This window comes from Pseudorasbora parva, chromosome 17 (assembly GCF_024679245.1).
Source record: "Pseudorasbora parva isolate DD20220531a chromosome 17, ASM2467924v1, whole genome shotgun sequence".
NCBI classification, from domain to species: Eukaryota; Metazoa; Chordata; class Actinopteri; order Cypriniformes; family Gobionidae; genus Pseudorasbora; species Pseudorasbora parva.
This window is the reverse complement of record NC_090188.1, coordinates 35474880-35493630: the sequence shown is the minus strand read 5'-3', so window position 1 is coordinate 35493630 and position 18751 is coordinate 35474880. Positions and strand designations below refer to the sequence as shown.

Here is an 18751-nt window from a genome sequence, read left to right as displayed (position 1 = left end):
ACAAATTAGTGGGACTGACACTTTTACAAATGCAATATAAACTCTTTATTTAACTAAACTGGATCCACTCGCACCAGGGTTACTGGGGTGAATCTCATAAACATGTCAAGAACATGTAATGGTCATATTTCACCCCAAAAATATAAAATGTGTGTATTTTGAGGAACAAAAAGTAAAACCAAAAAAACCAAAAACAATGTAAAGAAAATAAAGATACATGAATTAAATAATATATATATTTTTAATAGTTGTATTTATAAAACACAACAGTACGAAAAATTAAAATAATATAATTAATAAAATTTAGGATGAAAATTTTCCTAATTGTTTCTTTGAATGTTTGTGGTGAAATATGACCTGGTTGCATTTTAATGAGATACATCGTAATACTGACTCATTGTGTGGAGTAGTTTAAACATGTAAAGTGTTTCTATGTGTTGAATGTGGTGTGTTTTTGTGGTCTGTAGGTCTTCACAGCTCGTCCTTCTCTTCTCCTTCGCAATAGCAGGCTGCCCTCTGGCCGTTCATGAAGGGCCTGCAGCCCAAAGTCCACACCGTGTTATACATAGTGTCCGCAAAGGTCTCACATGCTGAGGGAGAGAAAGGATATCAGAGGTTGAGTGGGTTTGTTCTGTTTGTTATAACAAACGACAATCCATATTGTTCTTTTATTGTTCCAAAATATAGTTAGCATCCTATAAATCCTACATATCCTATACGCACTATATACACTGCTTAAAAAAATTAAAGGAACACTTTTTAATCAGAGAATAGTATCAAGTTAAACTCCTGGGATATTGATCTGGTCAGTTAAGTAACAGAGGGGGCAAGTCATTTCAGCTGCTTTAGTGTTAATGAAATGAACAACTGGTGCACTAGATGGGCAACAGTGAGACGACCCCCCCAAACAGGAATGGTTTTACAGGTGGAGGCCACTGACATTTTTTTCCCTACTCATTTTTTCAGACTGTTTTTCACCAGGCTATAGGGGCAGTGTCACTACTTGTAGCATGAGGCGATACCTGGACCCTACAGAGGTTGCACAGGCAGTCCAACTCCTCAAGGATGGCACATCAATATGTGCCATTGTTAGAAGACTTGCTGTGTCTCCCAGCACAGTCTCAAGAGCATGGAGGAGATTCCAGGAAGACAAACAGTTACTCTAGGAGAGCTGGGCGGGGCAATAGAAGGTCCTTAACCCATCAGCAGGACCGGTATTGTGCGAGGAGGGGCAGGATGAGCACTGCCAGAGCCCTACAAAATGACCTCCAGCAGGCCACTGCTGTGAATGTCTCTGACCAAACAATCAGAAACAGACTTCATTAGGGTGGCCAGTGGGCCCTGTGCTCACTGCCCGGCACCGTGGAGCTTGATTGGCATTTCCCATTAAACACCAGAATTAGCGAGAAGTGTCCAGCTTGGGTGTTCCAATCATGAAACAAGAATGCCTATTGGGCTTTCCTGGTAGCGTCTCATCGACCAATCGCGATGAGTTTCTTAAGGCACATGGGTATGATGTCATATGCATGATATTTTTCCCCCAAACTAGTTCAGCGGAAATGCCCTGCAACTGATTCTAAACATTTAATTTGGCCATGTCAATCACAATAACGGTTGCCCATACCCAACCCTGATCCCTAAACCTACCCATCACAAGAAACATTCTGCAGTTTTATATTTAAAATAAATAAATAATAATTTAGTACGTTTATGAATCCATTTACATTGTGGACACACACACACACACACACACACACACACACACACACACACACACACACACACACACACACACACACACACACACACACACACACACACACACACACACACACACACACACACACACACACGCCTTTGGCTTGGCTTGCTCAGTTGGGGACACTAAAAATATGATTAAAGTTATTCAACTTATTATACAAATAAAATATATGAATTAGGTCTTATTTAATTCTATAAACTATAATACTGATCTGCCAACATTGTCGCTATATGATAAATTAAAATAAGCTGATAACATCACTGTTTTCTCCAGTACGGCTGTACAGCCAAATCTAATTTTGTCGCAATATTACCCTGTTTGACACTGTGAAGCTGCTTTGACACAATCGTGATTGTAAAAGCGCTATATAAATAAAGTTGATTGATTGATTGACACACACACACACACACACACACACACACACACACACACACACACACACACACACACGGAGTAGACTTACACGCGGAATCACACACACACACACACACATAATGTTTTGTTTCAGCGTAGACATACAAGCGGATAGCTCAAAATGCATACAGATAACACGCCAACTGGTTTTAGAAAGTGACGTGTATGTTTATGCAAAGTCATGATGTCACGTTGCAAGATGCTAGATCTTATTTTGACGCTTCTGTTTGAGAAAAACGAACTAGCAGCGAATATTGAACATGTTAATCCGGATGTTGACAGCTAGCAGTTCAGCAGAAGAGGTGAAGAAGGGGGTGTTCCAGTCTGGGAAAACGGAAACCCCCACCAGCACAATAACGCCCATTTGTGGCCGCAGTTGGTTGATATTGGAATTGGCAGGTCCGCCACTAGTGCCCTGTGCTTTAAACAGATGAGAGCAGGTTAACCCTGAGCACGCGTGACAGTCGAGAAAGGGTCTGGAGAAGCCGTGGAGAATGTTATGCTGCCTGTAACATTTTTCAGCATGACCGGTTTAGTTATGGGTCTGTGATGGTCTGGGGAGGCAAATCCATGGAGGGACGCACAGACCTCTAGGCTAGACAATGGCACCCTGACTGCCATTAGGTTTCGGGATGAAATTCTTGGATTTATTGTCAGACCCTATGCTGGGGCACTGGGTCCTGGGTTCCTCCTGGTGCACAACAATGCCCAGCCTCATATGGCGAGAGTATGCAGGCAGTTTCTGGAGGATGAAGGAATTGATACCATTGAATGTCCACCACACTCACCTGACCTAAATTCAAAAGAACACCCCTGGGACATTGTATTCCTGTCCATCCGACAGTACCAGGTTGCACCTCAGACTGTCAGGAACTCAGTGATGCCATGGTGCAGATCTGGGAGGAAATACCCGAGGACACCATCAGTCCTCGGGTATTTCGGGTAGGACACCATTCGTCTCTTTAGTCAGTCGGCATCAGTCGCCTCATTAGGAGCATGCCCCGACTTTGCAAGGCATGCATACAAGAACGTGGGTACCATAAAAAGTACTGAGTACCATTTTGCATTGTTGAAATTAAATTCCTGCTGCATCATTTTTTTTAAATAGAGTAAAGATTATGCGTATTTGGCGTGCTGTCCAGGGGAGGGCTCCGGGCTCGGATTTTTGCCCGAACCCAGAGTATCCCCCCCCCCCAGTGATAAAGATACTCTATAACTAGACTGTAATGTTTTATGGATTGTTTTGGCATCTGATGAGAGTTTATTAAATTGAAGTGAGGAAATGGGGTGGTGGAGGGATGCTAAAATAAAAATGGTCAACGAGAGGAGGTAAATCTGTTGTATAAATACATTGATTAGTTTGATTAGCTTACCATGCGCCACTTGTGTTTAATTGGGTTTAATTATCTGACGTGCTCCCCTTGTTAATTAGGTTTGATTAGCTGACGGCTCCGTTGTTTAATTATCTGTATGTGCTCCTCCCGAAATTAGTTAATAAAACTTCACATATATAAGGAGAGAGCTAGGAAAATTCCCATGGTGAGTTGAGCCTGTGCAGGATGGAAGTAAATAGGGTATGTAGATAGAACAATCCAATGGATTGGCCAAAGCCATCAACTTTAAGAGAACCATTTAGCTGCAAAACAAAGCAAAGACAAAACTATATACACAGATCAGGCATAACATTACGACAACCTTCCTAATATTGTGTTGGTCTCCCTTTTGCTGCCAAAACCACCCTGACCCATTGACGCATGGTCTCCTCTAGACCACTGAAGGTGTGCTGTGTTATCTGGCACCAAGATGTTAGCATCAGATCCTTTAAGTCCTGTAAGTTGTGAGGTGGGGCCTCTGTGGATCAGATTTGTTTGTTCAGATCATCCCAGATGCTCGATTGGATTGAAATCTGGGGAATTTGGAGGCCAAGTCAACACTTCAAACTCGTTGTCGTGCTTTTCAAACCATTCATGGACCATTTTTGCTTTGTGGCAGAAGCATTATCCTGCTGAAAGAGGCCACAGCCACCAGGGAATACCATTTCCATTAAAAGGTGCACATGGTCTGCAGGAATGCTTAGGTACGAGGTTTACATGTCAAAGTAACATCCACATGGATGGCAGGACTCAAATTTTCTCTGCAGAACATTGCCCAAAGCGTCACTCTGACTCCACTGGTTTGCCTTCTTTCCATAGTGCATCCTGGTGCCATGTGTTCCTCAGGTAAGCGACCATTAGACCAGGCCACCTTCTTTCATTGCTCCGTGGTGCAGTTGTGACGTTCACTTGGCCAATTTTGGCACTTTCAGGTGTCAGCATGGGCATCCTGATTGGTCTGCGGCTATGCAGTCTCATACGCAACAAACTGTGATGCACTGTGTATTCTGACACCTTTCTATCAGAACCAGCATTAACTTCTTGGGCAATTTGAGCTACAGTAGCTTGTCTGTTTGATCAGACACGCTGGCCAGCCTTTGCCCTCCACGTGCATCAATGAGCCGTGGCCCATGACCCTGCCACCAGTTCACCACCGTTCCTTCCTCAGACCACTTTTTATAGATACTGACCACTGCAGACCGGAAACACCCCACAAGAGCTCTGACCCTTCATCTATCCATCACAATTTGGTCCTCTTCAAACTCGCTCGAATCCTTACACTTTTTCCTGCTTCTAACGCATCAACTTTGAAGACAAAATGTTCACTTGCAGCCTAATATATCCCACCCACTAACAGGTGTTGTGATGAAGAGAATCAGTGTCATAATGTTATGCCTGATCGGTGTACATATACAGTATAGTTATATTTACCTACTTTGGATGGGTGTTTTTCAGTGAGATTGTCACTGTGCATTATGGCATTGGCTTCTGCTTTAGAATTATTAAAGGTCCCATTCTTCGTGATTTCAGCTTTCAAACTTTAGTTAGTGTGTAATGTTGCTGTTAGAGCATAAATATTACCTGTCAAATTATAAAGCTCAAAGTTCAATGCCAAGCGAGATATTTTATTTAACAGAAGTTCCCTTTCAAAGCCTACAGCGAATGGCCGGTTTGGACTACAGCAGGAAGTGCAGGGATGTAATGACGTCACTAAAAGTAAAAAAGTAAAAAGGGGGCGTGGTCTTGTTACACTCCCACGTGGAGAAGAGCGCGCATTCAGCGCTTGCATCTCCCCGTTATGGTAAGAGGCATAGATATCCATAATAAAGGCTAGATGTCTCGTGCGCGCTGTTGGCCAATGGAGGTCGCCGTCCGCAACTGGCGGCCATCTTGTCACAGGCAGCTCGCTCAATCGTAACAGTGTGTTTTAATGGTGCATGTACTTTTAAATAACCATAACTTGCTCAAATTTCAACCAATTTTCAAACAGTTTGGTTTGTTATAAACGTCAGAGATAATTATAATTATATATACTTATGAATAATTATATATACTTATGAATAATTATAACCATGGACTTCAATATAAAAGTAACATTGAACAGAACAGATAGGTGCAATGAATATACACACGCACAAGGTATTGATGTTAAATCAATATATAGGCTACTAAAACTGTGCAAAAATAATATATATATATATATATATATATATATATATATATATATATATATATATATATATATATATATATATATTAGGGGTGTAACGATACGCGTATTCGTATTGAACCGTTCGGTACGAGGCTTTCGGTTCGGTACGCGGTACGCATTATGTACCGAACGGTTCTTGGACTAATTAATTAGAATTTGGAAAATAAAAAAGTGTGTGAAATATAATAATATGCGTTCAACAAGGTAGCCCAATAACCAAAACGACATAACAGGCAATGCCCCTGACACCGCCGAAGTGAAAGAACGAAAAAAAACACCAAATATGTTTTAGGCTGCTCAGTCAGGTGCTCGCTTACTCAGTAGGCTACGCGCTGAATGCTCGTGGCAAAATGGCAATTGCGTTTAACAAACCAGAAATAGAAGATCCTCCAATGAACAGGTCTGGTGTAGAGTACAGCAGCGGGAATAATTTATGTCATGTCAATCAAAGCCGACAACAAGACGATCTTGTTGTCTTTACACCGACAACAAGACGATGAAAAGGAGAAACAGCCACAAACTATCCCACAAACTATCCCCGCAGCATTTGGACAGACATTTCCAACTTATTCAAATGGCAAAAGACATCACCGCGGCGAGTGGTCCATTTATAGCCGCGGATATGAGACCTAACGCCCGTTTCACACATACTCCGTCTGCAGTGCGTGCGGTGCGTATTTTTTTCCGTACCCATGTTAACGGATGACAGCTTTCAAACTGCACGCGGATGCTGTCTGTCAGTCCGTTCCAGGTGCGGTGCGTCTGCAGCAGTGCGGCGATCGTTTTCGTACCGAGTGTATTTTTTGCTGCGCTGCGTTGCTGCATTAAAGTGGTAGAACATTGTTCGCATTAAAATAAACATGTACTGACGCGAAAATCTAGTAATTTCACCACAGATGCATCTCATTTAAAATATACTCTTGTTTCAAAGTCAACACATAGCTTTTTTTTTCTCAAGTAAAGCAACAAAACGACACCTTACCTGGCATGTAGGTTAAAAAAAATGTGCCATAATGGAGAGCACTCGTACTTTCTTGGAGGTGAAAAGCAAAGTTCTTTTTGACCTGCAGGATTTCTTTTAAAAGGGTGTAAAAACGAAAGAAAAGACGAGAGTCGGCTGTTTTTGAATAGACTATTGTAAGTTTCTAATTTAAAATGTTTGTGATTTAAGGCTATAAACTATGTTTAAATGTTTTGCCACTTGTGTGAGCTAAATCTAAAGTATATAAATATGAATAAATGAATTTAATAAAATGTTGTTTAAATGTAGTAGGCTACGTAACCTGACTTCTATTAAAGAGTAAACAAAGAAAATTGGAATTCTGACGAGGCATGTTCAGTAAAAACTTTTGGATTTTAAATAAAAAATAATGAATAAATGCTGTGTTTGTGGTGTGCAACAGCGGATCAGTTGCGGACTGCAAACGCAGCATGTAAAGCACTACAGGGTGTGTGGCTCCTGCAACGCACACGCAACTCAACACGCACCGCACACGCTAATGTAAAGAGCTAATGTCTTATTCCTGTAACTACATAGAAGATGGGTAAAATCATACAACAACAAAAAATCATACTTTGTTAGTTTTAATAAAAAAAATAAAAAAGGTAATTTCTGCCAATTTTTTCTTTTTGCTGTATCTAAAACATACCGAACCGTACCGTACCGAACCGTGACACCAGTGTATCGTATCGAACCGAACCGTGAATTTTGTGAACCGTTACACCCCTAATATATATATATATTTATATATATATATACACACACACACACATATATACAGCTCTGATTTTTTTCCAGAGCTAGCTATAGCTTATATATATATTTATACACACAAACTTTATAATAAGAATATCACTAATATAATAAAATAATTTGTATTTTAAAAAACATAAACAAAAAACATGCAAACTAAGTTTATTTTAACTTCAAAAACTCAATTTACTAGGATTTTCCCACCTACATTGCACTGTGCCTATTTCAGAGATCACTTTTCCCACCTAATTTTGCCTACCATCAAATGCCTTTAGAAAGCTGAGACCTTGTAGTTTCTTAGGAAACGAGCAGAATAATTGTGTGAAGTACTGGCACAGAGTTATAGCGGCTAGAATATAGTTTTTTTACACAAGCTGCACGATTAAGTTTATCGAAACGAAAAGCTGCAATTTCAACATGTTAAAGAATCCAGATTTGTAGCCATATTAATAAAGTTTGTAAGAAACCAAACCATTTGTAAATCCATCAAGATTTCAGCGAGATAAGAGTATTTATTGTTTGTACAGATCACTCATCTTACATCAGGTTCCACAGAGCCCGACAGAAAGCTCCTGTGACAAGATGGCCGCCGGTGATGACGATGGTGACTCCGCCGTAAGACATCTAGCCTTTATTATGAATATCTATGGTAAGAGGCGGGAACTTTCCGGGCAAAGTACGCTAAGCTGCTGTCCATGCACAACACGGGAAGCGCTGTCCCAATCAGAACTCGTTACGTGTTTCTGAAGGAGGGACTTCATAGAACAAGGAAATCATCAGGCCGTTTTTAGGACAGAGGAAACAGCGCTGTACAGATAAGTCAACTGTGTGAAAAATACTGTGTTTTTTTACACGCGAAACATGAACTCATGTTATATTGCACACTGTAAACATAATCAAAGCTTCGAAAACACGTGAAGAATGGGACCTTTAAGCTACCTTTCAGAATAGCTCACTAGGTTTTGTAACAGGGCTGAAGTGTGAGTTGCATGTGAGTATTTCGCACCTTCAACCTTTGACATGAGGCCCAGGCTCTTCTTCAGGTCACCACAGATGCTATGGAGGCACCAGCGGAATTTGGTGTCACAGCGGTACTTGTTAGAGCCGCAGGTATCATAGCAAATGTCTAGCTGGTTGCAACATTTGGTCATGGCTGGAACACCGACATCAAACTGTGGAGTAACAGCACATTAAACAACATGCACATTAGAACTTTCACACTGTTTTACTAAAACCAGAGTAATAAACTGCAGTGCTGAGAGAGGGTTATGCAGTATAAGGAAAATAAGTTAATAGATTATTTGATTTAAATATATTTTAAATCAATTTTAAACAAACAAACATGCACAAGTGCAGACACACAAAGAATTTGTTAGTAACAAACAATGCAACTACCTGACACACTTCGATGTAATGTATTGTGAGTCTGTAGATCAGTAGTGATTATATTAATTATTTTATATTTATAAGCCTACAGATATATTTGTATATATCATATACTGTATGTATGTATCGCACAATTGCAATATTTAGCAAGGAGTTCCTGCTCCATCTTTGGTGTAAAAAGGATAAAAGGATGAAAACTCTTGATTTAGTTATAGCCAGAGGTTAGAGACTCATCGTAATAAATAATTTCATAACATAAGGTAATTACATTTGTCGTCCATACTAGAGGAGATACCATACAGATATATTGCCTTTATAATTGCTTTCTTATGGACACCTTAAGCTTTAAAATCAGAATTTATTAGAGAGCCAGTAGCCAGAAATTACACACAGACCTGTCTATGAGTCTTTGTGTGGAACGTAACTGGCACATTTGCCTTTGTCTTTTCTGACAGCAGTCCCATTGGCTCTTTGGCTGGATGCCAAACTTAACTGTCCCAAACCTGTTGGATGTTCACTGTTTCTTCAGAGTCACTGCTAGTCTCTCAGGTTTAGGAGCCACATTTTTTAAATTTTGCTGGTCAGTGCAATACTAATACTTTAACTTAATGCTATAAGGTCTGGTCCACATTGCAACTTACTATGGCAAAGTAACTCAGTTAGAAAGGAAGAGACAGTCTGAATGAGTCTAATGTAAAGCACCAAACTCTGTTTTTGTTTTTTGTTTTGTTCTTGCAGTTTCGGGTTTACTTGAAATATATTACCATAATCATTTACTCAGATATAGAATATCTAGTTACTTGATACTAAGTGCTTTTTTTTCAGATGTAATGCTATTAAACCAGCTTATATACCAGCTTTTATTATATACCAGCTTCTCTAAAGGCCAAAGTTTTATATGTCACTGTATTTTGAATCCCAAAGTGCTTTTTCCCTTATACAAGCAGGATCACCCCTGTGTTATCAAGTTTATTACACGGCTCTGTGAAATACTTGCTTCTGATTGGTCAATCGGACTTCCAGCAGTATGTTATTCCCAAATAACAACCGCTCATACGGGTACTACGAGTTATCTTGACCGGTACTACTTCTATGCTTAACGGTGGCGCCATCTTGTGGCTTAAACAGCCGTGCGTTACAATGGAAGACTTCAAGGCAGGTTTCCTTTATAAAGTTTTTAATATAGATATTTTTCTTACACAAACGCATCGATTCGAATCAGAAGGCTCTATTAACCCATCCGAGTCGTGTGGAACATGTTATTTGACGGACAGCTGCATTTTTAATGGACTTCAAACACCACTACAACTACTGCTGGGATTAACGTTAGCCTGGACTTTTTAAATATAACTCTGATTGTATTTGTCTGAAAGAAGAATGTCATATACACCTACGATAACTTGAGGGTGAGTAAATCATTGGCTTGGTTTCATTTTTGGGTGAACTAACCCTTTCAGCATTCATTTTCAACATTTAGCAGCAATAGATAAAGGCTTAACAGTTTGGAACTGTTTTTCTTTGCGGAAGCTTTGTGGAAGAGCTAATAAAATATTTAATCTCAAGACAATATTTTGTGTCTAATTTATTTGATTATAACTTTGATTGATTCATCCACCAGTGCACACATAGGCCAGATTTCCACAGGCCATTCATGGAGATGGTTCTTACCAAAGCTTTAAGGTGGCAGCCTGGCCACTGGTTAATGTTAGTAGAAATAAAGGGTCACATACACTGTTCGGTACCTGGAAACCAAGAAGTGAGGTGCTACAACCATCGGGTTCTGGCATCTGATAACCAACACGAGGCTGAGGAGCTTTACCTGATAAACAAAAAGGATACATTAGAATATAAAATATATCATATATTTAATAAAATTAAAATAATATTGTTAATTGCCTTCATTAGAATACATTTCATATAACCGTAGCTTTAAGAACTTTACATACAAATCTGAGGAAAATTTGCCTGACAAGCTAGACCCACATCAAGATGTTTGGTCTGGAAACTCATCATTGACAGGGCTCAATCCGAGGGGCGGGATAAACGGTTGTCTTTCAAACTTCCTCTGCACGCGATAGGATAACGCTTCAACCAACCAGAGCAACAAAGGTGAAGCGGAGCTAGTTGACAGATTAAACTTTTGCCGTATCTGGTCGGCAAAACACATCTTTCCTTTTTAAGAATGACTTCAGTGCCGTTCTTTGTTATTTTCTCAGAGAAAAGCTTAACTCCAAGTCTTCCAGAGTCGCGGTCAAAGCTGATTCGAAAGACCGCCATTCGCCATTATGTTAAGCCCACCGACTCTATACACGATGTGATTGGCCTGACCAGAGTTTGGTTTTTCCAGCTCAGAACTGTATTGAGAGTTGCTAGATGATACTCTCTGCAAATTAGATTTGCTGCCGCTAGGGTGCGTCTAGATTTCTAGGCTAGAGGAAAATCTGAAGCAAAAATACATAGTTTTGTTTTGTCAAACCCTGAGATCCACTGAAAATAATGGCTGCAATTTTTTTCCATTATTTTTTTTCAGTGATACCATAGAATAACCATTGTGGGTTCGAGTGAACAATTCTGAAATAATAAAAAAAATGTCTTAGTGTGAAGAATGTTTTATTAGACTGGATAAACCCAGCCTGATCTGATTTGATTTTACCTCAGTCGGGAAACCTGTATATTTATTTATTACAAGACTCTGTGAAATACTTGATTCTGATTGGCCAATCGGGCATTCCAGCGGTATGTTATTCCCAGATAACAGCCGCCAAAGTTGAACAACACCGCTCATCTGCGTTCAAGTTATCTAGACTGGTACTACTTATATGCTTAACGTGTCACTTCACTGTCGTCGACTGTCTGGTGCCATCGTGTGACTGAAACACTTACCCACCACAGGTTACAATGGAAGACTTCAAGGTGTTTTACTCATGATTTACTCACCCTCGAGTGTATATAACCTATGTGTATATAACATTCTTCTTTCAGACGAATAAAAGTTATATTTAATAAATTATTTTTTAAGTTAAATTAAATTATTTAATAATTAAGACGACAGTAGATGGCAGTAGATGTAGCTCTGTTTTTGAAGGCCATAAAAATGCAACTGTGCATCAAATAACATGCTCCGCACGGCTCTGGGGGTTTAATAAAGGCATTTTGTCCGATCATATTCTGTATTCAGTCGATGGGAAAAGTGTTGAAAGTGCCTCTGCAGTTCAAAAGGCTTACACTGTATCTTGAATTGCCAGAAGGCACTTTCAACACTTTTTCCAAGGAAGGCGATCGGCCGATAAATCCTGTCCCCCTGTGAAATCATGTCCGCTTAGGACTCCAGGGTGATTCTATTGGCTAAAAGAACTTTTCCTGGGTAATCTGTTTAGAGCCTGATTACAATTCTTACAAAATCACGTTTTGATTTTTGTCATTTAATTGTGTTAAATTGTCTTTAATGTCTTGCAAATCATGTTTCATATACTAGTAGTATATAACTGAAGCTATAAGTTATAAAACCAAGCATATCTCGTTCTTAATGTGTTTTTTTTTTAGTTAGCGTATGTTCTAGCATAGCATACAGCTAACTCGATTAGCTTACTTTATACATCACGGTTAGACTTACCCTAAACAGCTTTTGATTGCGATAAAAGCTTTTGATCAGGCATTTAAAACAGCTACCACGTTGGGTCCTAAGTGGACACGATTTCACAGGGGGACAGGATTTGTCATGACACAGAGCTTTAAGTTTTAAATATGGACACCTTTCTTACACAAACGCAGCGATTCGCTTCAGAATCCCACAGAGCCGTGTGGAGCACGACGTTTTCATGGACAGATTCATTTTTTATGGACTTCAAAAACAGAGTTACTGCTACTGCCAAAGCTTGGATTAGCCTGGACTTTTTAAATATAACTAAGATTTTATTAATCTGAAAGAAGAATGTCATATACACATAAGATCACTTGAGGGTGAGTAAATAATGGGCTAATTTTCATTTATGGTGGAACTATTTCTTTCAGCATTAATTTCAGAGTTGGACAGTAACTAAGTACATTTACTTGAGTACTGTACTTAAGTACACTTTTTGAGTATCTGTACTTTACTTGATTTTTTTCTTATTTTTTTTTCACTACATTTGAAAGACAAATATCATTTTTTACTCCACTACATTTCTATCAAGGTCCTCAATGTTGAAAGTCGTTTCTATAGCAGCTTTGAAAGTCAGTGGATGATTTTTTTCTTCTTTAAAAGGTGTTTGGGTTTTTGCAGAAAGCCTTTCTGGAATCACTTTTAAAGGGTCACGTGAAGTTCAATGATTTTCCCTGCATTTTTTGAACACTGCTCAGTTTATAGCAAAATGAAAGAAGACGGATGTCAAAAGGCTTATTTTGTCTAGTATACGCATGAACAAAGTTGATTATGTCCTAAGTGAAGGTAAACAGTTGGAAGAATATCAGATGTGTATCAGTGTATATGATCCGTGCATTCGGTCCTAAAGTGACAGCAGCTTTGTAAAGGGCTTTGTTACTTTTATACAAGCATTTAAATAAGTTTAAAGCTACACTGTGTGGTATTTTCCCCCATCTTACAGTGAAAAGGTATATGACCATCCAGTGAATATTAGTTTATGTTCCTCTCAATTCCGATTTCGTTTTAACTCCTACGGTGGCCAATTTAGTCCAAGATTAACATGGCTTCCAGTTCGACCTTGTCCATGAGTGTTCCTTCAAGTGAGGAGGTTACTTTAGAAAACTATTATAATTTGCAGTTATTTAATTTATCAGTTAACATGTAGATTATGACATTTATGTAATATGAATAATAGTTTTACGTTTTTTTGTAATTTTTTTTACCATTTCATTGCTAACATCAGCTATCAGGTTCCCAGACGAATGCAAGCTAATCTTAGTAAAGTAACTTTCATTAGTGCTGTCGTTATTCTGTGTATTGTACGACATCACTAGTGAAAGGCAAAGTTTGCATTGTAGGCTATATCATTTTCTCTGTGAGCAGACATCAGTTGATGTGACAGATGTGTGAGGGAGAGCTAGAGGTACGCGAAAGGCGAAGCTTGAATTTACGGGTATTTCCCTCTTTGGCTAATGTACTTTCAAGATGGAGGAGCAACATGGCGACCGGCATTCGAACCCCTCACCCGTATGTATTTTCAAAGGCATATTATAAATTTACGAGAATACTTTATTACTTGAAAGAAGTAAATATACATTAATGAGCACATATATTTTTTTGAAAGAACTAAATGTTTTTAGCTAAAAATAAACTAAAAAAGTTACACAGTGTAGCTTTAAGTTAGTCGTATGCTAGCATGTCAGATGGAGCATCACTGACTGGCATAAACCATAATGATGGCATAGTGTATTTATACAAAAATTATAAAATAATGCGTTAACAATTAAAAAAAAAAAAAACTTTTGATACTTAAGTACTTTTGAAAACAAATACTTGTGTACTTTTACTTAAAGGGTTAGTTCACCCAAAAATGAAAATTATTTCATTAATTACTCACCCTCATGCCATTGGAAACCCGCAAGACTTTCGTTCATCTTCGGAACACAAATTAAGATATTTTTGTTGAAAGCTGATGGCTGAGAAAGGCTTCAGAAAGGCCTCCATTGGCATTCAGTATATTTCCACTCACAAGACCCATAAAAGGCACTAAAGACGTCGTTACAAAGTCCATCTCACTACAGTGGCTGTACAATAATTTTACGAAGCAACGAGAATAGTTTTTGTGCGCAAAAAAAGATCAAAATACTGACTTTATCCACCAAGTTATTGCCTTCCGTGTAGGTCTCTCAGGCGATAGCGGCGCTCTTCCTTTTCCGGGTCATGTATCCGAATGGCAGAGCTGCGTCATATTCTCACGCATGCCTCGAGTTCACGTCAATAACTTGGTGGATAAAGTCGTTATTTAGATTTTTGTGCGCACAATAACTATTTCTGTTGCTTCATAAAATTATTGTACAGCCACTGTAGTGAGATGGACTTTGTATCGATGTGTTTAGTGCCTTTTATGGGTCTTGTGAGTGGAAATATACTGAAAGCCAATGGAGGTCTTTCTGAAGCCTTTCTCAGCCATCAGCTTTCAACAAAAATATCTTAATTTGTGTTCCGAAGATGAACGAAGGTCTTACGGGTTTCCAACGGCATGAGGGTGAGTAATTAATGAAATCATTTTCATTTTTGGGTGAACTAACCCTTTAAGTAAAAATCTGTTTTTACAACTTTCACTTGTAACGGAGTAATATTTGACCAGCAGTACTTATACTTTTACTCAAGTAATGAAGTTATGAAGTTTGTCCACCTCTGATTAAATTCAACATATATGTTAAAAAAACTAAACAAATCTTTTCAGCAATAGATAAAGGCTTAAAGCAGTTAGAGACTGTTTTTGTTCGCGAAAGCTTTGCGGAAGAGCTAATAAAATATCAAGACAATATTTTGTCTAATTTACTTGAGACAAGTAGCCGTGTAATAAGCGGGATAACTGTGAAGGGGTTTATTCTGTGATAACAACCGTCTGGGTGTACATTATCCCTTACTTATACTGCTTCTGTTACACTTTTGAATTATGCTCATTTATTACGCCTCTGATTGGTTGAAGGACTATCCAATTGCGTAGATAGAGTCATTTGAATAATGCTTATTTATCACACCCCTTGTGCATTAGAAAATACAGAGCAGACTCCCCGGACCAATGTTAAATCCTAAATTGAGCTTGAATTAATTCAAGCTCAATTTAAATAATATTCCAATGTCAATCAAATATATGTGATCACTGTTTTCCAAAGCAACAAACCACAAAAAAAGATTTAATTAATTATTTTCTGTGTAACAATTTTAATTGTCTGATTAATAACATAGAAATCTGACATAACATATTCGAGAGACATGGATTAATATTCATTAATTCATCCATGGAGTATTCTAATTGACTGCACGGTGCAACAGTATAAATAAATCATTTCCATGTTTTGTATTCAGAGCCTATCCAGGTCTTTATCATTGCAAGAGAAGGTGACAATGTAGTGTCTACCACAACTACTCTATTATCTTTGCGTTTGCATTTAGTCAAGGGCCAATTACCAAATTTTCAGTAGGACTTTTGAACCCACATGAAGTTTCTTATGCAATTATTTGTTTCTAAAACTACATAGACAGACACTGACACATTTGACTGTGTATAAATACTGAGCAAATAAAATACAATCACTGCCCTTAGGCAACAGAAAAATTAATAACATTGAAAATTTCCACTTACTCATATCACTAATTAATTCAATTTCTGGATTTGTTCTGGGTACATTAGTTCTATTAATTTGCATTCCATTTACACTCTTTTGGGAAATACTAAGCACAGAGTGCAAGTCTGTCATCCTGAAACCAGAAAAGTAATAAAAATGAGAGTCAATATATAAATAAATGACTTTTCTCAGGCATAGGCATACGAAATGTTCTGATTCATCAGTGTTATCTGTAGAGTGGTGTGATTGACTTGCCCAGTGCAATTCTGTCTGTCAACATGAGGATTGAGCAGATCAGTGAGGGCGTTTCAGGTGATCAGCTAAATGTATTCGTTTTTTTTAATACTCAACTTTGCAAAACAAAATTTTACTAGCTAAACTTAAATCCAAATTATAATAAGAAATCAGGTATTTATTCACCTTCACTTTACTTTCTTTTTTAAGGAACACAAAAGGAGAAGTTTTGAAGAATGTACACACCCTCTGCATTTCTATATGACAGTTACTGGTGACATCTGTCAAGCTCCAAAAAGGACATAGAAGTGTTATAAAAGTAGTCGATATGACCCTGTGTGGAAATCTACAGTCTTGATCACTATGAAGATTTAACATTCTTTAGAACTTCTTTGGAACAACATGAGAATAAGTAAATAATGTTTATTTTTGGGTGAACTGTTTAATGGTTATCATCTTCGTCAAAGGCATATGTGACACAATCTTAGATTGTTCAATAAATTATGACGTGTGTTTTTACATAGCTTTAACTCATCAAAATAAGTTAAGAAATGTTAACCTTTTTTATTATAAGTTATACAAGATGCAACTCATTTTTAAAGTCAGTTTAACATAATCTAAGTTGAAATAACTTAAAAAATAACTTAAATATCCAAGTCGATTGTAAATAAAAAAATTCAGGCTGTGACTTTTCTTTTTCTTTTTACAGTGTATTTCACTTACCATGTCTACAGCGATACTGACATACACCATCCCGACCTCCCATCAGCTCCAGTATAGAGTCAAAATAGCCATTCACTGCCTGGAACCCCCCTCTGATAGAACCGAAGCCCCAGTCCGATTCATCCTCAGATTCTTGTGTGGTACTCTGGGCCTCTGCGGCTTTTCCCTCAACAGGGGCATCTGCCATCAAGATGTGTTCTGCCTGGTACTCATTACCCGGAACATCAGCAGCCTGAGCTTCAGGTAAAACGGAGCCGTCAGTTTCCGCTGCCGCTCCATCGACAGAGGCCTGGATAAGTGTGGCAGCCAAGCCTGCGGAGATACATAGCAGGAGCAATGGTAACGCACGTGGAAACATGATTTGGCACCGGGTCCTAGGAGGTCTGTAGGCTCCGAGGAAAAAGGGGAGACAGATAGATTCAAAGGGCTTAAAGGGAAAGAGTGAGCAGCACAAACAGACACTGTTGATAGTGCCTCGTGGAAGGGACTTTGACCTGTGATTAGATCAAGCAGACAGCAAGGCATTGATTGGCACTAAGGTTAAAGGTAAGGTCCAATCTCTTGCTGAAGCTTGCTCTCTCAGTGAATCACAGCCACACTCCCAGTGTAATCGACTCTTAACTTCTATTATCTGCAGTTAACACTTCACCTGCAAGATGATCTCCTCACACACACACACACACACAGTCATTTCATCTGTAAGAGACTATAGAGCTGTTGTGTTTCAACTATTTTTATCCCATTGACACACTCTTGCTAATCTCAGGGCCTATGCTCTGCTATTTGGCAATGATCCTGCATAATTATGAACCATGGTGATTGCATTTATATCAAAATTAATTTGAAAATAAAAACATGTTTATTAAGTTAGAAAGAACTAAGTCAAAAAGTGTTATTAGTTTAGTCAGAAAATACTATACAGGTTGGAATATATAAGGCAAGACAAGGCAAGTTTATTTGTATGGCACATTTCATACGCAATGGCAATTCAAAGTGCTTTACACAGAAATGAATTAAAATAGTGGTAACATATGCATGAGAAAAAAGAATACCATGTGTATGAAATTAAAAACAAGGAGAGTTAAAACAATTGTAAAGATAATAAAAAATAAAATAAAATGGTCAGATCCACAATAGCGGTCTGATATAAAAATAAAACATCCTTCAAATATACAGGAGGTTGTAAAGATTTGGTGATTTGGTGAACCTAACGCAAGTTCGTACATTATGATTGTCAAAGTCAACATAGTTAATAGTTATTAGAAAGGTGTGTCTATCGCTGAATGTGCAGTTGCTCACATATTTTCTTATCAGATGTCACTGATTTCAGGCATGCATGGTGTAGGAACATGTTCTGGTTGATAACCCTATACCTATAGTCTCCCCCTCTCCTCTGTGGAGATGTCCTCTTGTACAGTTATTGGCTATCACTGCTACCATTAATGCTGTTCGTAACAACCAAAATTAATGCACAACATATAACATAATCTTATAAAACCAACATGATGCATTGCATAACTACCAGGACAGATAATAGTACCATATGGACAAAGAATTTATTATGTGCTTAAAATAAGTATCCCCCAAAATTAAACAACAAAAATCAATACATGAAAAATTTGGTTTTTTTCCTATAG

General features: G+C 38.3%; 1 protein-coding gene across 2 annotated transcripts; it reads right to left on the bottom strand.

The window, feature by feature from the left end:
- Positions 1 to 30: 30 nt before the first annotated feature.
- On the bottom strand, positions 31 to 17584 carry pla2g12b (phospholipase A2, group XIIB). Of its 2 annotated transcripts, none has more exons than XM_067421699.1 (4): positions 17115 to 17584; positions 10631 to 10719; positions 8521 to 8686; positions 31 to 590 (listed from the first exon to the last, which is right to left on the bottom strand). In XM_067421699.1, the coding sequence occupies exons 1-4, from the start codon at positions 17470 to 17472 to the stop codon at positions 472 to 474; spliced, it is 732 nt and encodes a 243-aa protein (XP_067277800.1). In that variant the 5' UTR covers positions 17473 to 17584; the 3' UTR covers positions 31 to 471. The 2 variants fall into 2 exon arrangements, with proteins under 2 accessions (XP_067277800.1, XP_067277801.1); XM_067421700.1 differs by having other exon boundaries at positions 10643 to 10719; positions 17115 to 17583.
- Between the last annotated feature and the right edge of the window lie 1167 nt (positions 17585 to 18751).